Source organism: Solanum pennellii, chromosome 4 (assembly GCF_001406875.1).
Source record: "Solanum pennellii chromosome 4, SPENNV200".
Taxonomy (NCBI): Eukaryota; Viridiplantae; Streptophyta; class Magnoliopsida; order Solanales; family Solanaceae; genus Solanum; species Solanum pennellii.
This window is the reverse complement of record NC_028640.1, coordinates 74,685,020-74,709,871: the sequence shown is the minus strand read 5'-3', so window position 1 is coordinate 74,709,871 and position 24,852 is coordinate 74,685,020. Positions and strand designations below refer to the sequence as shown.

The 24,852-nt window shown below is 31.5% G+C and overlaps 2 protein-coding genes across 3 annotated transcripts in view; one reads left to right on the top strand and one right to left on the bottom strand.

Annotated features, from left to right (window-relative positions):
- Positions 1-970: 970 nt before the first annotated feature.
- On the bottom strand, positions 971-9,485 carry LOC107015941 (protein DA1). Of its 2 annotated transcripts, none has more exons than XM_015216394.2 (12): positions 9,161-9,485; positions 8,283-8,434; positions 6,311-6,395; positions 5,769-5,940; positions 4,820-4,940; positions 4,197-4,280; positions 3,488-3,607; positions 3,170-3,382; positions 2,985-3,047; positions 2,749-2,867; positions 2,043-2,101; positions 971-1,514 (listed from the first exon to the last, which is right to left on the bottom strand). In XM_015216394.2, the coding sequence occupies exons 2-12, from the start codon at positions 8,391-8,393 to the stop codon at positions 1,201-1,203; spliced, it is 1,461 nt and encodes a 486-aa protein (XP_015071880.1). In that variant the 5' UTR covers positions 8,394-8,434; positions 9,161-9,485; the 3' UTR covers positions 971-1,200. The 2 variants fall into 2 exon arrangements, with proteins under 2 accessions (XP_015071880.1, XP_015071879.1); XM_015216393.2 differs by lacking the exon at positions 9,161-9,485 and adding an exon at positions 8,949-9,019.
- A 9,928-nt stretch (positions 9,486-19,413) lies between these two features.
- The window catches only part of LOC107017939 (BEL1-like homeodomain protein 4), an 11,531-nt gene continuing 6,092 nt past the window's right edge, over positions 19,414-24,852 (top strand). Inside the window, exons 1-5 of the mRNA XM_015218238.2 lie at positions 19,414-19,981; positions 20,214-20,385; positions 20,458-21,029; positions 21,800-22,185; positions 23,789-23,849. Coding sequence (XP_015073724.1) covers positions 19,625-19,981; positions 20,214-20,385; positions 20,458-21,029; positions 21,800-22,185; positions 23,789-23,849 — 1,548 coding nt within the window. The 5' untranslated portion in view covers positions 19,414-19,624. The remainder of the gene's footprint in view (positions 19,982-20,213; positions 20,386-20,457; positions 21,030-21,799; positions 22,186-23,788; positions 23,850-24,852) is intronic.

Here is a 24,852-nt window from a genome sequence, read left to right as displayed (position 1 = left end):
ATTTCTCTGTTAATCTTCTTATTTAGTGTTGCTATTCAACGTTCATACCGGATGTCATTTGAAAACAGTCTTCTTCCAAGTGTCTTTTTCTTCTTTGAATTTAAAATTCTATCTCCGCTACTGACTGACTGCGCGATCCCCTTTTGACTGTAATTCTCTTGATCAGATTTTGGCTAATTGTTGCATATTTTATAGGGAAAAGGGTCTGATATACCCCTCAACTTTGTCATTTAGAGCTGATATACCCCTTGTTATGAAAGTGGCTCATATATACCCCTGCTTGTAAACAAATGGCTCACATATACCCTTTTCTTCTAACGAAAATGAAAAAAAAAATAATTTTAATCTAAATTTTTATTATTTCTTTCTAAAAAATATAACCTCATATGAGTAAATTTAATCCTCGTCAAACATATTTTTTTTGACTTTTTTTTGTTTCAATGACTAATTTATAATTATTATTTTGATAATCAAATTTATTTATGTTTCACTAATATTCTTGTAAAACTTATTGTAGATGACCAAATTTTTTCTTCGAATACAAAATTAAATTACAATACACAAAAAAATAGTTTAATTTTTTTTTCTTTAAACTAAGGAATGAAAGAAAAAAACAAAATAAGAATAAGAAACTCAAATAATTATAATAAAAGAAGTCAAAAAATAATTTATGTATGAAAAAAATTAAAATATACCTTGAACTTTGATAGAAGAATCATATATACCCCTAAATCATTTTTAAAAAAAAATAGAAGTAATAAATATAAATTTAAAACTAATTTTTTAACATCCGTTAAATGAAGGGTATATGTGAGCCATTTTGTAATGGCAGGGGTATATGTGAGCCGTATAACGGTAAGGGCATATATGAGCCACTTTTATAACGAGGGGTATATCAGCTCCAAATGACAAAGTTAAGGGGTATATCAGACCCTTTTCCTTATTTTATATAATAAGCATTCTGTGAAAGTAGAAAATCAAACTAATAGACTTCATTAATTTTCTAAAAGAATGGATATTTGTTGTGTCTATTCCTTGTTTGTTGTGTCAAGATCACTCTACAAAGGTAGGAAAAACATAAGTTTCCTCAACTTGTAAGGGTATTATATGATATGGCAATGGTCCAAAGCACTAAAATGAATGGACCAAAGCTTCTTTCTTGACAACAAATGAATGTGAGTCTGTTTTCTAACCTTGTGCTTAATAAGGAAAGGTTCCTGTCATCCGAATATGATCCAACGTCCTTTCTAGTCCGTACTTAAGCACTGCTTGGTTACCAGCTCTGAATCCGTTTCCATAAATTGGTGAAGTGTCTGATTCAATCTGGTGTTTGAAAAAATCCCCGAGTTTCCTCTCGAAAGGAGATCTAATCCCCTGCTTTGATGATGACATGCCTGATGAGGTTGAAGCCCCTCCATTGCTGCTTGATATGGATGCAATTTGGGTTTCTAACCACATATGTGCTAGTACCTGGCAAATGCCTTCTTCAACGTCTTGGCTAAGAGTTCGATAACCTATCATAGATGAAGGACATATCGACCACATTAGAAACTTCAAGAGTCAATGATTGTAACCGATAAATAGCACATATATTGGGATAGACAAACTCAGGAAGGAAAACAAATGTGTTCCTATATATGCAGGAGGCATTTAGACAGTTCCCTGAGAGTTTTTTCTTTATGTTCCCTTTTTCACACGTCCACGCCAAAAGAACTTGTGCTTGACATGCTACTTTATATCCTAGACTTTATGCGATTCTTCTTCTTTTAGTCTTGTTTTTACTATGCCACTGATGATTTTACTTTCCAATTTATCTATAAAAGAACACCCCTGTAACTAATAAGTGTACTTCTTTAAGTTTTTGAATCATATTCAATCTTCCAGACAGTCTACCTGTGCTTTTATCTTCTTATTATTTGCGCTTCACAATTTTTCGCACTGAATTTGACATTCCTAGAGGTTGCTGACATCCCAGGGTCCGCAACCTCTTAAAAAAGATGGACACTCAAGTTAGGAAGGGAGTAGAAGAAATGAGCGAGCACCTCTTAGTCGAAGCCACGCATGCATCATCTCATGCGCAAGTATTGACCCAGTCAGCAACCTGCATAGACTCATGTCATATATCGAAATCAAGCTATGAAACACGCTTCACTTACAAAAAAAGAAAATTAATGTTTCAACTTGAGGGCAAAAATACATGTACATGCTGCTTAAACCTATATTACAGAGGAAATGTCCAATTCATACTGTCCATCGGAAACACACAAATCATTTAATTTTTCCTCAGAGGTAGAAATGTGTGGTAAAAAATTGGATTCTACCTAGAAAGCATCAGGAAACAGCAACACGGTTAGGTATGTGGTGTGCACAGATATCAGATGAAAAGATACTACATGGTCCAGAGAAATTCAAGAATATTTTATAAGACTGGCGAAGAAGCCAGAGATTTGAGAGCCCAAATCACGTCTAGCCCCAAGAATGTGATGGAAAGCTGACTCTAAATGCATCTCAATTAAGTTATGATGCCAAACCAGATTACATTGACCATCCACTATTGACATGGTTACATAGAGTAATATAAAATCTAATCAACTTTTTCTACACCCTAGTAAGGGACATAGTATTTTTGTTTTGCTTAATGCCTACTTGAAATGAATGGACACAAGTGATTCTGACTAATCAAACAGGTCTATTAAAATGGTAGCACTCAGATTCAGAATTTTGCACAGCAAAGTAACAAAATAGTACCTTGGTAGACCATATAAAATAAGAATTGCAGTCACTTCACAGCGGCGTGTCAATTTATAAGGTTCCGTTCTCATGTCCATAACCCGATTTCCAGCTCCTATTCTTGGCCGTCTTTGTATCTGGCAATTAGTGGTAAGTAAGAGCTTCCGTTTACCATTTGAATAAAAGATATTTAAGTTTTCAGTTTCCAAAATCATGAAGAGTGAAAAGAAATGGATATCACTTGAGGTCCTTACAGTGCTGATAGTTTGTTCCTCGGAAAGGCAAAGTCCTCTTGTCTCGGGCATGTGGTGATAACCCTGGCAAAAGGGATGAAAACCAAATATAAGCAATATATTCTTCACATGGAAGCAGTATGAATATGGACAGATACAAGAATGAAATGAGAAGAAGCGGCAGCTAGGGTCAAGATAACAGTTACATGTCTCTCTCCATCCATAGCCTCATTCAATGCTTGTCTCTCAACCAGAAGCAAAGGAACTTTCTGCTCCACTTTCATATTTAGCCCTTCATAGAATTCTTGTATATCATAATAAAGGGGCTGACACTGACTCGTATCCATTATCGCAGAGTCCAAGCACTCTAGACAGAGCTTTCGACCATCATCAAGGGCAATATATCTTGTATCCCGTGGCTGCAGTTAAATCAAAATTGTATTCTTTATAAAAGTTAATCACAAGAATTTTGCTGAAAACACAGAGGTTCCTCCAGAAATCTTGTTCTGTTTCATCCGCCTCACCTCCATTCGCTCACAGCTACAGCAACGGGGTGTTCCATCATGCTCATGAAAAGGACAATACTTCTGGGACCAAAATGGATGTGCTCTGTATTCAATAAGCCCAGCTGCATTTGTTGGAATCTGGACAGACAGGAACACTTCATGAATCTCAAAGAAATGATACATTAGCAGCAGCTAGATGGATTCTGAACCAACAAGAGATAGTCTATACCAAGTTCTCAATGATCTGTACTCGGTGAAATGTAAAGACACCTACCATACACTTTATTGGTTTGTTTATTATCATAGGAAGACCCCCGATTAAAACTATACAGCCATGCCATTAAGACCAGAGACAGAACAGTCCATGAAGTCTAGACTAGAGAAGACTTGCGTTTGTTGGAATCTTGCAGACAGGAAATACTTACTGAATCTCAAATAAATTATACATAATCAGTAGCTAGATGGATTCTGAGCCAACAAGAGATAGCCTATACCAGGTTCTCACTGATCTGTACTCGGTGAAATGTTGCGACACCTACCTTACACTAGTGTCTAGGACCAGTATCATTAGCAGAGCCTTTAATTAATCTAAGCTTCAAAGAAGGCATGTAATGGAGAACTACATGTTTTTCTAGTGTTAGGTAGGCTTCTACGATCAAAAGAAAAATTAAGACATGTAAGAGGACTTCTACAGAAGATTTAAGAAAAACAGTCATTTTGTACTTACAAAGTGTTTGCACACATCACATTTCGGGTGATAATGCTCCTTGTAGCATGTTTTGTGATAGGGATAGTTCCCAGACATTGAGAACTGCACATTTAATACATCCAAAAGTTAAAACAGATTTCAGGAATATACTCGTCATACAAATTGATGTTCTATCACTTTCAGATGAGACAGTTGACGTACATTACCCAAGACACTATATGATAATTACCAACAACAATATCAGTACTAAGTTACAGTTACAGAAAGTATTGAACATCTTATGGACGATGGTGCATATTAACTATAACTTGCTACCAGATGTACAAAAATTGATTCCTGTCACTTCTCTCATTTCCAGAATGAACATATTGCCTACAGATGGTCAGACATATTTTCAAAATTGTATTTTATAGTAAGTCATTTACTTTAGATGATTGTTTCCCCAGTAGATCTGTAGTTATTATTGTGCATCTGCTCCCTGCATCAATCCCACCCTTTTTCGCGTTTGGTTACCTAAATACCCCAAATCAACATGTGCTTTGACTTGGCACCATTATTATGAAAAATGTCGGATAAGCAAAAGCAGTAGTACACCAGATAACAAGACAACTAGAAAAATTAAAAATTATGCAGTATTGCACCTCATAATCAGATATTGGCTGGTTACAGGCATGGCATCTAAAGCACTCTGGATGCCATACCGCTCCCATGCAACTCAAAAATCGTCCATGACCTATTTCAGTGCTGCAACCTGCACATACCCTACCACAGAAAAAGATAACATACATTAGGTCTAAAAGCAGTTGTGTTAATTTTTTTTATTTTATCGGTTATGCTGTAGTGTTAATTCTTAATGTCTTATGACAAACATCTGTATTTGCTTATACGAGGAATTTAGAGTGTTCACAGCAATCGACAGGCTCACTTAAGATTTCTTACAGCCCACCATTGAACTCTCTATCCGTGACACTAGTACACACGTGAAGCAAAGAGTACAGCTAGGGAGCACAGGAGAAATACATAAGAATAACCTACATGCAGAAATACAATAATAGAAAAATCAATGGAATTGTAGTTCCCTTCTCTTGCCTCTGAATATGCCATCCACTACTAATTAAAGCAAAAGATAAATTTAATATTACAGGGTTCAACCATTTTCGAAAGAAAGTTTCAAAATTAAAATGTTTGTTCCTCGCGTTAATAATACAGATATCCCATGATACGATTCTATATAATGACACCTATAACAAAATTTAGAAAGTGAAAAGAAGAAGAGAGAAAAGAAATCAAGTTCATCAAGAAAAAAGCGAGTAAAATATCTAGGGATTTATATTTATGGCAATTAATAAGTAGCAACTGCAACTTTAGCTAACTCACTCACACACTTTCAAAGATTAGTCCATTTTATTTCTGGATTTTCCAAACTAGCTCTACCACTATACATATCCACGGCTGACTTCAAAGGAAATTTAAGGAAAATAGAAAGACTAATAAAACAATGCAAGAATGGGTTTGAGGGAGCCCAATGACATTGAGTAAGATAAAGTTTGATACAATTTTATAAAAACATCAACAAAGGTTCTTGAATACCTAAAGCTTGCAGAATATGGGAAAGGTACTGGATGATAGAAGTTTCCATTCCCGTATACATTCCCGCCTCCGTGATCATTTCTGCTTACATGCTGAGGTGGAGATTCAACATTCAAGCTTTCCTGCAGAGCTCTTGCAAGTTGTTCATCTTCTTTCAGTTGTGATTCACTATCTGCCAAAAATCAAAGAAAAGGAATAATTAGAAAATCAAGCAAATATAGTTTTGGTCAAGCAAATAAACAAGTATGGCTGGTTCTCAAAAATTGTCAAAGCTAAACTAATAAAAAGAAGCTAGATTCCTCATAGAATGAAAAGTATTTCTATAGAACAACGCGCTATACCATGGATGAGCTAAACTACACATACATGAAAGTACTCAGTAGCCTTGAACACATATGATGGGAACTTTAAATTCCAAATAATGTCAGCAGTTAACTCAACTACAACTGGAACATCTTGCTTTTGTTTATGAGAGTACATAAAGACCTCAAAGGAATGCAAACTTTCAGTTTTCATTTCTTTAAGAAGCAAGTAATACTCACCAATCACAACTTTCCCTTTCTGTTCCTCCTCCGAGAGAGATATAGCAATAGCTCGATCTATTTCTTCAATCTCTGACCAAGAGTCCTAAACACAAAAGTTCAAACACAGTATAAAAATGTCAGCATGATATGCTTATTTAAAAAAAAAACATATGGACACGGTATGAATATTACATGTTCGAGTGATCTTTAATTGTTCAGGGTGGATTTTAATCCTTTATTGGCAATGGTAAGTGACATATATAACCAAAATAATGATCACACTGAGCGCATAAAATGAAGTATCAAGGATTTGTATATGAAAAGTCATCCCTACATATTTTAGTGACTTTTTGACGACAAGGGAAACCCGCAACCGCTACTCTTTTGGGTGCGCACAGGGTAAAACCCCGCTCCTATGCAATAGTTAGCAAACCACATAGGAGAGGTAACCTGCACTAGGCAAGCCTGATGCGACGAGCTCGACCCAGAAGTCAAACCCCTTGCTTTCGCTGGCAAGGGGTTTCGAACTTGAGACCTCCAACATGGAAGTCCCAAGCTCAAACCACTGCGCCACCCCGAAGGCTTACATATTTTAGTGGCTTAATAGTTACAAAATTCAGTGAACAAATATTTTGATAAAAATTTAGTGTATCAACACAGCAGATGATCATGGATTCATGGTGAGCAGATCTAAATTTTAACACATTGTAAGTCACTCATCAATCCAATTTACCCTGAAAATTTAAAAATACCATCTGAATTTTGTTTTTGACATTGATATCAATACGGACTTCTAACACAAACAAATTTATTAATGAGAGAAAAAGACATTACAAACTACAAGCAGAACTGACTAAAGCTCAAAATGACTATGCAACCGCAAAAAATTGGAGAAATCAATCTCAAAGCATCCGTACCATCAGTCATCATAGAATTCAGGAAGAACAGTCACTAAAAACGATTACCAAATGGGATTCATATTGTCCAGAGAAAGCCCAGCATCTAACTCAGTTTCAACTATAAGATCTTATACTTCAATAGCTATAGTTGAGTTTTTTTTATGAGGTTGGTGTCCTAGAGAGCTTGAGTGCACCACGACTAATTCCACCAGATATCTGCTACCTCCCACCAACTTCAATACTGCATAACTCTGCTATCAAAACTTAAGCAGATGGAAAGATATCACCTAGCATTTTTTGTCTCCAAAACCTCAGACCTCATAGTTCTAGTTCTCCCCTGACCACTTAGCCATGGTCGAGATTTACCAGCCAGATTCCAAGCACCAATAGAATGTGCACTAGTATGATGTCATTATGTGTTAGTAAATTGAACAAGTTTCATCCATCAGCTACACCCCAAAAACCACATTATAACAGAAATCGAACAGTTGTAGTGAAATTTTGCATTATTAGCCTTACCAAAGTCCTCATGTCTTGTGCCAGTGGTCTTACAAATAACCAATTCATATACAACATATATACCAATCGTCAACATAAGACAAAGAACCTCTTTTGAATTCTAACAGCTTCATTATAAGCATACGATTTCAAAGCCTTCTTCACATTGCCAATGAAAGTTAAGACTGCCTGGCCAGTTAATGCTTTAGACAATGTCACCCTAGACTTCAGAAGGGACTTTTAGTATTCAAGTAAGTGGACTTGTAACTTTTAGAACCAAGCAAACGCTAATGCCTTTTGACATGAACAGCATCAGCAGCATGCCATATACTTGATATCGACACTAGCTACCTGTATCCACGGATAAATCACCAACTATACCATATTACCTATTAAGCTGATAATTATAATCCCTTACACTTGCTAAGATTTGGTAATCTAAATTCCCAAATATTCCGAGCAATATGAGAAACAAAGTAAACAATTCAAAGGTATGTCAGGTGTCTTAGGAGCTTGCTTAGTAAATACATAGGATAGGATGCCAGTTTAACTGGATTTTGAGCTCAATGGACTTAGTTTAATGACACACTTACCTCTGCTGTAGATGGGTCATCCTCCTCTGTATGTCCTTCACATCTCCAGTCATATTGGCCTTCCGAAACTTTATGGCTAGAACCTCTAAAAATTTTGTTCAACCAGCCCATGAGGTGAAATGCTATTGGTTCATTCTCGGCAACACTTTTACCTGCAGCATGAATGTAGTGCCAATTAAATACATACGAAAAATAACTTTTCACACAAAAATATCCAGCACAGGATTTGAGCTGTCAGTCAACAACTACAACAACAACAATATGCACAATTCTGTTTGAAAATAATCCTATAAGGAACTTATCTATCTCTCCACTTCAACAACAGAGGTTAAATTGTATACAAACCTTACCCCTACCTCCACCTATCAAAAATTAATGCTATATGCTTAAGATCTTTTAGCACACGGGATTCCCAATTGACTAAAACGGATTAATCGATGTAGCAAAGATACATAGGACTAAATAGAGCTTGCCAATATGATTGCAGAATTAAGGAACTAGCAAATATGCTTCGATTATCTCATCTAAACCAATATGATTTTAACCACATTGGTGATCAGACCACAAACATCTAACTCAATACATCAATATAGCATTAAATTTACTTCAACATGTAAATAAATTGAAAACAACAGATCATACAAGAAAGAGATAAAAATCACCCACCACCCATAACAAAAAAAGGAGCTTAAAACTCAAGCATTCAAAAAGGGGTTCTCTAAAATTTGCAGGAAAAGCAAAATTCATAAAAAAAAAAAAACAAAGTACTTATAAGCAAACAACTACAGAGAAAAGCTAGATTCTTCCAGCTCAACATGTCCATTGTTAACAATTAAAATCAGATTAAAGAAACAAAAAAAGATTATAAATTTACTCACCTTAAACCCAAAAGCACCAATAATCTACAGCAATTAGCGAAAAGAAAAAGAACCCAGATCAAAAAAAGGAGCAATTTATCCAAAAGCAGCAAAAGATTGTTCCTTTTCTATTGCCCCTTTCGATTTCTTTTTTCAATCCGAAAAGAATCTTTTACTTTTCTATCAGAAGTCAGAATCCCCCATTCAAGCATTTGAAGCAATTAATGATTATTCAAACTCTATTTACTTCACAAAATCGAGCTTCATAAGAAGAAGAAAAAAAAATTTATATACAGAGAGAAAATTTATACGCTAGCTATTGAAGAGACTTTGAAAAAATTTACGCCATTCTTAAAAAATTTATGCCTAATTATGGACTTTGGTCAATGTGACATTTAGTTGAACTTTAGACAACTTTTTGTAATTTACAAAAAGTGTTTATGTTAATGTTAATTATTCAATATTTTAGAGATTTCGGATTCCTATATGACGTTCTGACTAAATTTAGATTTGTATCGAAAAATCTCATATTAAGGCTGTAATTTTTTTTTAATAAAGTCGAATCTCTACACATGAAAATTCAAATTTGAAATCTCAAATCTGAAATCTCTTACTAAAAATGACCGAGTACTATTAATGATACATAGATAGCTCTTTAAATATGTTAGAAAATTACATTCTATTTTGATTAAGCGTCTCAACATATAATATATTACTTATATTAAATACTTTCGGTTCAAACTTTCAATATACTTTTGTGTGTATTATCGAGCGTTTGATAAATAGATATATATACTTATATAACTGTCTTGATTAAACATGTGTGAGTTTTTGCTATATATGAAGGCTAATGCATATAGTTAATGAAAATAATTAATTTATTTATATACCGTCTTATTGAGGACATATTTATAAATAAGAGTCAAATTTCATAAATTTTAATCAATCGTATTTTTTTAAATCACATTAATATGAAAAGAGTACTTAAATTAGTCAAAGAAAGAGGTTTGTGTTTACTTTTCTATTTTAGATAAATAAATGAAATTATTTGACTTAATCCTCTTTTTGGAACTTCAAAATTGGAAAAAAGATCACGGAAGTTTATACGTTTTGTGGGTCCATTTCTTCTTTATATTAATGGCAGGCAAATTTCAATATTTTGTATAATTATATTTTGGAAAGATGACACGTCAAGTTTTTTTTAAAAGTTTTGAATCTATGACTTTATGTTAAGGTAAGATTGGAGAAAATTTCATTAGCTTGTGGGACTCAATTTAAGAAATGATTTTAAAAAGTTTAAAAAATTCAAATTTAAATCATATTTTATGGTTGTGTATATCTTAGCTTTTAAGTATTATATAACTATATCTTATGAAAGTATTAGGTCAGGCTGCTTTGATGACATAGAAATAGTAAAATTAAAACAATAGTATGGTACATAAAATATGTATTAAGACTAGAGTGACTGTGTGAGTAGTGCTTGTTTACTATAATAAAAATAATTTTTAGTGACATTAAATATTAATACTGATAAAGAGTATTAAGGTCATTATCAGCATTACTAAGTGCCATTAGAATCAATGTGCTAAAGGCTTTAGGGACATATACAAAAAGTGACAATTATCGCTAAAAATACATATTTAGCGGCAATTAAGAATTAAATGTCGCTAATAATCATTTTTTTTTAGTGTAAGTTGATTTGCTTATCAATTTTTGTAATACCGAATTTGCTTTCACGATTCTGTTTCCTTGGTAGATTTTTACATGTTTCTTTTTTTTTTTACCTTTTTTTTTAGTTTGTTTTGCTCTAAACTAATTTTCGATCATACGAAACTTGAAATCTACATAATTTTTAATTAATACCCTAAATTCCTTAATTAATGCCATGAAAACTTAAGTAGAAGAGGGCGTAAATGACCAACTTAGCAAGAAATTGCATTGGATTTTACTATAGTAGGGAAATTTAAATATAGTAAGTTAGATTCAATAATTAGTTAATTGTGTTTTTCTTTGTTGACGTCAATACTATATTCTATAATATATAAAATTCTCCTTGATTGATTTGAAGTTTTTAGTGGTGTACATAATCTTTAAGATTCGTGAAGTTATCTAATTTTATTTTATTTTTGTGATCATTTTTTTTTTCACTATAACTATTTTTTGTAATTGCCATGAGTTTAAACATTATTAAAATCAAAATTCAAGAGTCTCATAGAAACGATTCAAGAAAGTTAAATCGAAATTTGAAACTGAAGAATGTTATGTTAAACTTTTGACACATGTAAAACTTAAGGATGAAAACCTCAAGCAAAATATGAAACGTCAAACAATTTTATTTTTTTTATCATTTTGGTTATAGTTTGACTTGTCAAAATAAGCTTCCGATATACATATCTAAAAATTTTGAAAGTTCAAATTTATTGGTCTAAAGTTGATTTTGAAATAGTTAGTAACAAGAATTTTATGAATTTAGACTATCTTAAATATGATTACTCAAAGTGGTTATTTCTGCAAAGTGGCCAATGTTGTCAATCTTCGTCTTACATGGCCCAATTAAAAACGGGCTGGCCTGGTTATGACGAAGGAGTGTAGGATTTGTCTTTCAATGACCCAATTCATTACCTTAGATTTGGCCCATTTTGTGTTTTAGTTAAATACTTGAGGAAATTACAATTCAATATTCTCTGCCATCTAATTTATAAAATATGTATACAATGTATAGTAATATTATATTAAAAAAAAATATTAAAAACACCCTTAAACTTGACGCGAATTATTAGTTTCATTCTCGATCTATTGTCCGTCTTAAAAGCATCACTGACTAATTAAACTTAAATACACCTAATTTGCCACATGACATAACAAGTGGTCTCAAATTCTTAAGGAGCATGAAGTTCTTAATGAAATACCGAGAGAAGTGTTGAAAAAATCTTCTAAACTTAGCGAGAATTTAGGGGTGTATTTCACTCATATGACAAGATCAGAGTTGTATTTAAATCCAGTTAGTCAAGTAAAGGGTGTCAAGTAAAGGGTGTTCTTAAGACTGACAATAGTGCAGCCTGCAAGGATGAAACTAATAATTCACAGCTCGCACCAACTTTAGTGATATCTTCAATATTTCCCTCTATTATATATGTAATATTTATACACGTACACAACATATACAACCAAAGTGGAGAGGCAAATCTAGAGGGGGTTCTGTGGGTTCACGTGAACTCATGCTCCCCTCTTTAGATCATATATAGTTGTGTTATATTTTTCAAAGAAATATTAAATATATAGGTGTAAAACCGCGTTAAAAGTAGCATATAAATAATACGATAATGATTGCGTGCACCTCTCTAAGCAAAGATAGAAATTTAAATATTAAATCCATCTTATTTTTTTAGTACTCCTCCAAGTGATTATTAGTAACACTTTTGGCGTTTCAATCATCTTTTCTTTTGTTTATTTCTTTAATCTTTCAAAAAAATTAAGTATGTTATGTTGGAAATTTCTAAAAAAAATTAGCACTGTAAATTTTTTATAATTAAATCAAAAGTATATATATAAATTTAAAACTAGTAATATTATACATGTTGGACTTATAATTTTTAAAATTTAATAGTTCAGTGTTAAGAACGTAATGGTTAAATCAATTAAATTTATATCTTAGATACATTTTTTCATAAAAATTCATCTATCCATCCAAAATTTTGAATACGTCTTTGCTAAAATGAATTATATTAATAAACTAGACGATAGGAGGATACAATTGCTCAAGTTTTTTAATACTTAAATCTGAGAATAAGTGTAATTTAATACATTCCTTCCCATTGCAGATAATAAATAACACCTATAGACTATACCTACAACTAAATCTATTGGCAAAACAAAACTTGACAGCACTAATATAATTATTAGTTACTTATACTCCCATATGATTACTTTATTCGTTTAATTCATAATTATATTATTATTGTAGTACTTAATAACATGTCATATTGTCATTATGGTTAATGTGCATGCATGACGTACTCACATTACCTAGCATTAGTGTTAAATATTTTAAACTTTTAAATACAAACAGATAATAATAAGATTAGGTAAAAATTTTACACCCATCCAATGTGTTTATGCCATAACAAATTAAAGTAGACAAAAACAAACTTCAATAATAACATTTTACGCGTCGTTTGATCGTGTACTCTACCCTTCAACATACCTCATTGTTATCTTCACCCCCTATCATCTCGCACCTCCTACCTCCCCGCAACCCCACCTCTTATAGTATATGTTGGCCAAAGTGGGCTCAACGGTCAATCTTCATTTGAATTACTGTTAGGAGATCTTTCGTTTTTGCCAGACCTAGAGATACTACTAGTCATCTGTCTCAAATTACTTCGCTGCTTTTAAATTACATAAAAATACTTTTATGATAATAGTTTCTACTTATCTACCGAAGATAAGAAAATAAATAAAAATCTCATTTTTCTTCGCACCGAACACACCATTAGGTTTCTCTAAATGCACATTATTGACTTATAATTAAAGACAGATGCAGACACATCACAAAAGTCATTTTACATTCAATTCTTCCGTACATAAATAAGATAAACAAATATATAACGAACAAACTATATATTAATTTAACATGACTAAATAAATAAATGATACATTTTTATGCTGTTTGCCATTAGAGCAAAAACAAAAGAATTTAGTAGAAAAGCAAAGGGAAATCATCTTTCCACTTCACCTTTTTTGTATCTTTTCTTTTTCTGATTTTTTTTTTCTCTTCTCATAGAAAACGACATACTAAAACTTTAAAATAACATTTTCATAAAAAAAAAAACAAAAAAAACTTTAGTATAAAAATTTATAATAATATAATTAGATAATTTTTTGGAGTGCAAGTGGGAGTGGCTGCTTTAATTTCCATCGTTGATCTATCAAATAAGTATCAAACACTCTTATTCCATTTGCCCATAACATTTTAAATAGTCCATGCTTTATTTTGGGCCCATTAGGCCCAATAGATGGGCCCATTGAGGTGCTAGTGGTGATAATTATGAATTTGTGATACATGGATTTGCACAAATTGCCGTTTTAAGGACACTATTTTATTGAATTTTACACTTTTAGCAAGTTGGCCAAAAGTGTTTTAACCTCCTAAAACTATAATAACTAATCATCGAGAATCTTAATAGATTAATTGATTGATTTTTTAAACATTTTTATAAGAGTCGTCGTTGATATATATATCACTGTAGAATAAAAGTATAATAAATATTATTTAATCAATATCAACATCGGTTATAAAATAGGGTGTGTTCGGCATTTGAAAAATATTTCATTTCAAAAAATAAGTTTCATAAATATGGTTTTACGTTGATCGTGTACTCCTCACCCTCCAAATACGCCTCATCTTCACCTCCACTCACGTAGCTATAGTATTTTCTACTTAATTATATACTGAATATATAGAAAATAAATTAAGATTAAGCTTAATTTTTTTTAAAATATAATTTCTCCGATTTTTTGAGGGGGGTGGGTTGTGTGGGGATGGATTTGGCAATTATATTAAAAATGGTAGGGCCAAATAATATAAAGACAGTTCAATCGACATGTTACAATTACTCCTAAGCTATATCTTATATAGAGTTGTATATATCATTGTCAAACAGAAAAAAAAAAAACAATTTGTTTCATATTTAAATTTATTTATTTATTTATTCATTCATGCGATTGCCTGACTTAGGTTTTTGTCATTACGTGTTCATTTATTCCTCTATAAATTTTTTTATTTTTTTCTCTCTCATATTTTAATGATTTAATTTAAATCTCTGACTTGGTTTTTTTTTTTTATAGGTGCCAGCAATAAATTAAATAGGAATTTATTCACAATATCTTGTTTCTTCTAGTTATTTAATGAAGGATATGATGACATGTCATGAAAGATTTTTCAATGACATGTAACTTTGATCATGATGCTTAGCTAACCCTCTATTTAATCTTAATTGTATGATCATATGCATATATATCTCATCCAAAAAATTAATTAACCCGTCTGAACAAATATATTTTTAATTATTTAATTATGTAATCAGTAGATGTAATATCAACTACAGAGTTAAAACTTTATTTTTATATTTAACAGAATTTAATAATTTTGATCTGAAATCTAGTTATGACGATTCTATGCCACAAGGCTCTTAGTCTTCGACAAAGCACGTCTAAATTATTTTTCTTTTCATGTGTTTATTCTAATACCATATTGAATTATGTAATTACGAGAGTAAATCGAAATTGTGCTAGCTAGTGTTACGCTTGTTTTTTTTTGTCCTTTGATTAATTTGTAATTTTAAAGTTTTGTTTTGTTGATTGTGTCTTTACCTAACTTTTACTAGCTCTAAAACACGAGTAACTCGTTAATAAATTAATCTCTCATCATGACAAGCTGGAGTGCTTTTTAAATTAATTGAATGTAATATTATTTTAAGACATAAAATATAAGACATGACATGAGAATGTTGTTGTGAAACTATAAAGTTTTATTTTTAAAATGCCATAAGAGATTAATCCAATCAAATCGTTACACGAATTAAAAGAGAAATTGAAAATAATCCAAAAAATGGACCCCCAATTCACCAACTCTTGTGGGTTGCCAAAACCTATGGTTACTCACACAACAAGTTGTTCGATTTTCATATACTTGGATTTTGCATTAACGTATTAGAAGTTTCTTTCTCTTTTTAATTTCGTTAGCGTGATCTCGTTCACATAATCGATCTTAAAATAAATTAAAAGACAAAAATTCTGCAACGACGATAAAAAATAATTTATCTATTTCATAAAAATAGAAAAAAAACTTTGTATATTTTAACTATTCAAAATTTCACTTGTGAATTAAGTCCGATTTTTTATTTTTTTTTTGTATTAGAAGTATTTTTTATAAATAAGTGCTGACTCGAGGGTGTTAAGGACACAGAAAAATTCAACTGTTTAATCCCACTGGTGGATTAATTCTTTGTTTATATTATTTATTGTGTGGGGCATTATATGCGTAAAAGGGGATATATTTAAATATGATAAATGAATCTAATTGGGACTTATAATTAGCAAATGAACCAATAGTAGCGTATTTGAAAAGCAACATTTTTTACTAATGACTTTTTTATGTTTCACTAATTAAACGAAAGGAATTCATTTAATATGTGAATTATTGTTTCAAAAGTATAGCACGTACGAATTATAGTTAAATGTTGTTGAGTCCTTTTGGTCTTACGATTAGGTTATTTATAACGTAATTTCAAATAAGTACAATAATAATATATTGAGAGAAATTCTACTGCGTTGAGTTTACAAAGGGTAAAGTATATACAAACGTTATCATTATCGAGATTATTTTCGAATATGTCTCATGATTCAGATACATTAAATTCAAGTACCAAAAAAAAAATTAACAAAAGCACAACAACGAAAAATTAATTTCAAATAAGTATTATCTATAATTTTTTTAATTCATGTTCGATGTCTGGTACCTATTTCAAGGCTTTTATGAATCCAATTGGAAATTACATGAACCACCTTAAAAATGATAAGTCTTTAAGTATTTTTGGCTTCAACATAATTGTGAGTAAATTTTCAAAGTCAAAAGTACCTTCAAGGTCATTCATGTCGATCACTTCATCCCTAACCGAGTAAAAAGTATTTCATATCATGATTTTCTCTTATTTTCAAAATTCGAACTCATGACCTTAGATTTGCTGATTAAGGTGGAGAGATTCTATTCACTCCACCACAATCCTTTAAAATAACTAATAAAAATATGTCACAAATACAAGTGTCATACTCTTACTTCATTCCTATAACTCGATCTCGAGATATCTGATTAAAAATGATAAATTCGATCCATCTAACACAACCCTCGAAGATATTTAAAAGTGGTACCTAACCTAGTTTTTCTCCCCTATGCAAATGACCAAGGTCTTTCTTTTTTGGCTTTTATATTTTTCCTTTTTTCATTGGCCAATATCACGTGTGGTGAGATAATAATCGACGAAAGTGAACATGTGATAACAAGCCAAATTTCATGATATTTTCCTTCATTTCATTCAATAAAGTACCCTTTTTTTTTTAGGTAATTAAACTAGACAACCCTATAAGTGTTAAACTTATAACTTCATTATAAGCATCAAATTAAATTCCAAAAATTATGCACGATAAGAATAGATGGTGGTTGTCACCATCTACACACCTTTATTCAAAAAAAAAAAAAAAAGTAGTCCCCCACACAAAGGCTCATAATTTAAGAAGAGAGAGAGAGGGAAGGGCACATATATACAGTTGTAGGTTCATCTGATATAAGTAAGAAAGAACACCTCATGGCATTCTCCGACACTACAAGAGTGGTCCCTTTCTTATGAAAGTTACTCTTATTACTACTCTCTCGAGACGGAATCAGTATTTTAACTTTACGAGTTATCAGATATATTAGAACGATAACTTTAAGTGTTGATGATCGAATACTAAACTTAATATTTATACATATTTAATGTGTTTTCAATGGAATAAAGATATTGAATTTAATTGAATCTGTATCTGAAGTTCTAGCTCCGCTCCTGACTGGTATTTCCCTCTTTTGGACAAAGTAACTATTAGTGTGTGCACACCCTTTTATGGTTCACTTCTTGTTTTTGGAACAACTTCAATTTAAGTTGTTTTCAAAATAGCCACTATGATTGAGTGTTTGAGTTCTTGAATATGGCATTACTTGGAAAACTAATGATGGTGTTGCGAGTTCGTCAAGATTTAAAGTTAGTGATTTATATATAGTTTGAGTCGAAAATAATGTATTTTTTATTTAGTTTAATACATAGGATCCTCCTTAGATCCGCTCTAAAGAATTGCTTAATTGTTTGTTAGGTTAAACTTTTGAGAAGTTAAAAATACTTAAGAGTTAGAGCTATTTGGCCAAACTTTTAAGGGAAAACAAAAGTGATTTTGAATAGTAGAAGTTAAGAGACATAAAATATAGTGTCTCTAGAATCTTAGACCAAACATAAATATTGCTCTAATCTTGATAAATATAGAAGTGTGTAGCTTAGTTGGTTTTCTATTGCTTGTAAATTTGATTAGCTAATATACGTGTTATTTTCATTGAAAAACACTTTTAGCTAAATTTTCTTTTTAAATAGCAAAATTTCAATTTTTTAAATTTTGCCAAACAGACTATGGGCCCGTTTGGATGGGCTTAATAAAAGCAGTTTTAAAAAAGTACTTTTGAAAGTGCTGAAACTTATTTTTAAAATAAGCAGTTATGCGTTTGGATAAAAGTGCTGAAGTTGCTATGCCAAACGTGAAAAGGGAAAAATGGAAGAAAGAGATGTTAGGATTATGTGGATAATTTGGAAATTGTATAAAAATATTAAGGGCAAAAAGGTAAAAATATGGTCAACTTAAAACAGCTTATAAGCTAAAAAAAGAAAAGCACCCCTACCCCAGCTTTTAGCTTTTGACTTAAAATAAGTTTTTTTTAACTTAAAAAAAGTTATTTTGAGTATTGCCAAACAGTTAAATAAGTCAAAACCAGCTTTTAAGTCAGTTTGACCAGCTTTTAAGCTGAGCCAAACAGGCTCTATAACAAAGTTCTTCACTTCTTCAACAGAGTACAGAAATTAGAAAATCTAAGAGTATAAAAATTAGAAAATCTAAGAAAATTGAAACGAGGTATGAAAATGCCCAATTAACTTCTAGATATTTATTGAAACTTAAACCAATAGATATTCTAATTTCAAATCATCACTAATAACCACATCTTAATTATTATTATTTTTGAAAAAAGGGAAACAATAAACAAACAAAGATACGCTTATGTTGTGTCACCAAAAGTGGTGTTTGTATCACTAAAAATCATATTAAAATTAAACTAATATGTGTGCTTACCTTGTATGATGCGTGCTTACAAAGGAGACTTCCATTAATTATATTTAATTATTATTAGAATAACATTATCATTTTTCTAAACAGAAAAAAGGAAAGTTACATATTCTCAAAAAAAAAAAATTAAAATTTTACAAAGCCTTGAACTATGGAAGTAGTGCTTTTCATAGGATAACAAAATTTCAACCTTTATCACCAGTGACTTTCACTAGCCCTCTTTCTTTTACATTTTTTATACTTTAAAAGCACATATACAAATGATAAGTTGGTAATTATTTATATTTATTATTAGATACATCAAATTAAAAAAATAAAAAAATAAAAGTTTCTTTGAAAGCGAAGGGAGGTGATAGTGAAGAAGAAGAGAGAGGGCGACCCATTCTCTCTTCTTCTTGTGTCTTTTTATTTTTGTTATTCGTATTTTCATTTTCAATGACTATTAATATTACCACTTCGTTTCTATGAAAAGAGAATTCCGTCTTGTTCAGAAGCAAAATTAACAATCTTATTCTCAGCTAAGAAAGAAAATAGTGTGTTGTGTTAGAGAAGAAAAAGTAAAATTCCATGTCACACAGCTTTCATCAACACCAAGGATTTTACAATTTCTCAAATGTATATGAGAGATCTGCAACGACGACGACGAAGCATGAAGATATGTTAAGAGTACAAGGCTTTGAGCCACAGCAAGTTGAAGTAGCAGCGGCGGCTGTTGAGCCGCCGCCTACTGCAACGGTTTATGACGATGGTGGAATGTTGACGGAGATTATCAGCTACCCAACTGCGTGGCGGAAAACCGCCACGGAGATATTGGATGATCAGATCCAATCGAGTAATTATCGATCGTGGCCACAAAAGGAGCAGCAGCATCTTCAGCAGCAGCAGCAACAACTTCTTCCACAATCAATAATAAACGATACTGAGGTAATTAAATAATTGAACTGTTTAATCATTAATTAGCTAATGATTTTGTATTATGCAGCTTGTACTCATCAAATCTCGAAGTTTGAAGTACAATTAGATTCATTTTTCGAGGAATTATCATCAATCAATCAACCTTGACCTGGACCTCGACCCTCAAGAGTCATGTACTCCGAGTTTTGTTCTTTCTTTTTTTACTTATTGTTAATGAAAACTTTTGGCTATTTTCATGCAGCTTCCTCTAATGAATCCTCATATTAAACCGTCATCTCCGCCTCGCTCTTCATCTTCACTTCACATGTTACTTCCAAACTCAGTAGACACAAACAATCTTCTTCATCATCAAGGATTTCACTTGCTTAATCCAGCACCAGTGGAAACTCCGTCTCAATTCACATGGGTTCCAGGTAATTAATTAATTATGTTTTCAACACGCCTATTACTTCTTGACGCTAATACTAAAATTATTTCTTCAACAGGTAGTAGTAGTGGAGAGGACAATTCCGCTAGGATTGGAAGGGTTGTGGATGGTCAAGGTCTTTCCTTATCGCTTTCTAGAAATTTCGAAGCTGCTGCAAAATTGGAAGACTTGAGAATCGGAAACGGTGAAATTTACTTGCATAATAATCAAGGACTATTAGGTCCGATTAATAACAACAATAATCACCACCACCACCATCAACTGTTACATTCAGGAGTAATTATGGATCATCGTACTCCTCCTCATCCTCTTCCTCCTCACACTAGTACGGGTCATCATCATCAAATTCATGTTGGATACGCAGCATCATCACCAAGAATATCAAATGCTCTAAGAAATTCGCGATACGTAAAAGCTACACAAGAGCTACTTGAAGAATTTTGCTGTGTAGGTAGGGGAAATTTCAAAAATCAAAGGGTGAAGAAATTAGACGATGATCAAAACCCTAATTCCAACTCGGAGAGTGAAGATCATCGTGGTCCCTCCAAAGATAATCATCCTCCATTATCAGCTGCTGAGAGATCTGAATATCAACGGAGGAAAATCAAGTTGTTATCTATGCTCGATGAGGCATGTCGTAGTAACTTACTTCCTTTAATCTCTCTTTCTCTATAATTATCAAGTAAAACGTCAAAACTTAGCTTGTTAAAAGGTCCATTTTTTTCATAATTATCAAAAGCTGCTTACCTAATTACAATAGTCATTAACAACTAATAATGACATTATTAGAATATTTAATATGGTACACTACAGTACTACCTTATACCTTTCATTATTAGTAAGATTTAATTAGTGTTTCACTTTTTAAAGAAGAGCTACATGTCGAATAACAAACGACATGCCTCCATTACAGGTTGTAGTTTAGCATTTAGGAAGCTAATACGAAAATTATCTCTCTAATTAAAATAACTAATTCATTCCACAAAAGAAGCAAATGATTTATCATCTGGTACAGTTGGGGACCATTTCTCTTTTCTTCCTGATTCGATGATTCGAGGGTCTTTTTTAAATCATCAATTATTGATACTAAGCCGCGTTTATTAATCTTTGTTTAGTTGAATTTTTTTTTTTTAACAACTCACTCAATTGCTCCCCACGTTCATTAATTCCCATTGCAGTATAGTACTAAGGAAGATGTCAGGCAGAGTGATTAATTTTATATATAAAAAGCAAATCTGATGATCTGATGAACGGTATTTGTTTAATTTGTGCTGGAAAAGCACAGCACAAAAATGCTTCGTGCTACGCATATTCCATCATGCACACCATGTGTTTGATATAAAAAAAATTAAATTAAATTAGAACTCTTTTTTTTTTCTTCTTCTTCTTCACCGTTCCAGGTAGATGCAAGGTACACGCGTTACTGTGAGCAAATGCAGGCGATGGTGAATTCATTCGATTCAGTAATCGGTTACGGTGCAGCAGCTCCATACACAGCGTTAGCTCAGAAGGCGATGTCGAGGCATTTCCGATGTATAAAGGATGCGATTGTTGGTCAATTGAAACAGACTTGCAAGTATTTGGGGGAGAAAGATGTGACGGGAACGAGTGGGTTAACAAAAGGGGAAACACCGAGGTTGAAAATGCTTGATCAGAAATTGAGGCAACAGAAGGCATTACATCAAATGGGAATGTTGGATTCTGATGCTTGGAGGCCGCAAAGAGGATTGCCTGAGAGATCTGTTAATGTTTTAAGGGCATGGCTTTTTGAGCATTTTCTTCACCCGTACGCTCTCTTTTTCTCTCTCTCTATATCTCTTTTCTGCTTTAATTTCTGTAGTGCCTGGCGGGGCTGTGCGCTGCGGGCTGCGGGCTGCGCCGCAGTTAGTACAGTCTGATACATATCATATGCACACTGAATAAAGTTTTTCCTAATTGATTTCAAACTTTTCTATCTCTTAACAGTCTGAAGGAACATCGTTTGGTTCAGACTTCAAACCGTCGACCAATCGAGCTATTAAGATTTTCTTTCGCAAAATTAATTTTAGCTTATGCCTTGTAACTTTAATCCTAGAGTTGAAATACTCTTTATGTCGTCAGGTTATTATAAATGAGTCTTCTTAAAAATATGAGATCTGGTATATTAAATTCAAAGAGAGGTTATTTGTTATACTAGATAAAGAAGAAATAACCTTTTTTTTTTATATATATTTCTTTTACATGGATGATGTATAAATAAACTTCAATTTAATTATTTGAGAATAACTAGACATTGAAGTAGATTTTGTGTTTATAAAATTTAAAATTTTAAATTAAGCAGCTTATTGAGTTTTTTGATAAATTAAAATAGATTTTAAAACATATATAACAAGTTGGAATCAAAATTACAAAATTCATAAATTCTATAAGCAAAGTTTTAGCTCCGACCATTTAAAAAAAAATATTATATAAAATTAGTAATTTATATTGGAATAAGAATCTAAAATTACTAATAATGAAATGATTTTTTTATAAATATTTTATTAATTTTATTATATACTTTGACATAAATCTAGGCGTTTTATATGCATATTCCCATTTCTTTCCTACAAATTTGATTTTTAGAGGTAAGTCAGAAAGTCACAGACCCCCTGAATTACCAAATGTGCATCTTTTATTTTGTCCAAGAAAGAAAGGGAAAGATTTCACATTTCCTTCTTGGGATTAGGAAAATACTGACTTTGCATCATCATGCCTAAAATTTATGCATACTCAAAATTTCATTTTGTGTTAAACACTTGTATATATAAATAAATTTTAATTATTCTTTCACAATATTATACTAAATGCCCGATTAAATTGGCTCATTCAAGTGTTTTTAAGTCAAAATAGTTTTTAAATAGTTTTGAAGTGTTTTTGTAAAGTTAAAAAGTGTTTATAAGCACTTATTTTAAAGTCAAAATAACAAAAATAAGATTTATAAGTCATAAGTCAAAAGTCAATCCAAACAGACTCTAAGTGATTCTCACGAAAAAAAAAGGTACACTATCACATATAACCAACCGATAGATGAAAACTAGAACATTGTACAAGGTGTGCGTAGCAGATTTAAGGTCTAACAGAAATATTTTATTCCTTATCCAATAAAAGTAAGTGATAGTATAAGCGTCTAAATAAAATTTACTCAAACATATTAAGGAATTACAGTGTCAACTTAATAATAACAATAACAATAACAAAAAAAGTGTACACAGATTTTATTTCTAGACGTGTTAGATTAGAATAGAATCTTATAGTATATAGATTGGTGCAGGAATATATGTTTATTGGCATGCATGAATTTTATTTAGGATTGATTATGAAAGAGAGAAAAGTGATGACATTATAAGTATATTTGGTTTTTATAACAGGTATCCAAGTGAAGCAGACAAGCATTTGTTGTCCAGGCAGACTGGTTTATCTAAAAATCAGGTACTCATTACAATCTTTTATACACTCTATAATATAATAATATCAGATGCTGTCATATCTCTTGAAAACGATAACTCATCTTTTTCTAATTTCAATTCTTTTTTCTCTGAACATATATGTACATGACATACATATATTGCTCTTTTAAAGTCCAGGCTAAAATGATGAATAGTTAATAAACGAGGCCTAGGTGAATTATATAGTATAAAGTGTAAACTTACTGTGTTTGTGTTCAGTTGAATTCAGTAATTTTGTTTTGAAGTATGATTTAACAATATAGGTGGTCATATGTAGGTGAGGTATGAAAAGGGTAAAATATAAGTAGATCTCTTTTTATCCTTGTGGGATAAATAAGTTATTTCCGTTACTCTAGAACACATTTGAATAATATTAGATTTCGAACCCAATAATTCAAATGGTTAGTGAATTCCTAGACATTTTCAACTAATTAAAATATAAATTATGAATCTATCTCTCTAATTATTTATCTCAATCTGAATTAGAATGATAGAGTAAACGATCTCCATCATTGTAATCATCTATAATATTTATTTTAGTTTAATTAATTGACAATTTGATTTGATACTGAATTTATGAAAATTTATATATATATATATATATATATATGTCAAATTCTACGTTTTAAAATATATATATAGAAAGTTGAATATTTTTGACAAAAATTGATGCAGTGATAATAATAGATATTCATTTGAATTAAGAAAGTGTTAACTTTAGTGCAATGTTTTTTCACACACCATTATCTGATATTACTTGCGTAAGAAACAAGTTATTTCGTGATTTTATTTTAAGTAGATATAAGAAAGTTTATTTTAAAATTAAAATTAATTATTCTTTGTTCGTTGTACCAAACAAATTCTAAGTATATGAAAACTTTCTTGGTTTACGTACACAAATTTGAAAGCGATGAATAAAATGATTATTTAAGTATATCATTCTTTGAAATAGTAAAAATGAACATCTACTTTTAGTAAGTAAACAA

Coding starts and splice junctions, on each gene's coding strand:
- LOC107015941 (XM_015216393.2), bottom strand. Junction 6,396..8,282: donor ATGACCCATCTACAGCAGAG/GTAAGTGTGTCA, acceptor TTTTGTGTTTAG/GACTCTTGGTCAGAGATTGA. Junction 4,941..5,768: donor CCATATTCTGCAAGCTTTAG/GTATTCAAGAAC, acceptor TTTCTGTGGTAG/GGTATGTGCAGGTTGCAGCA.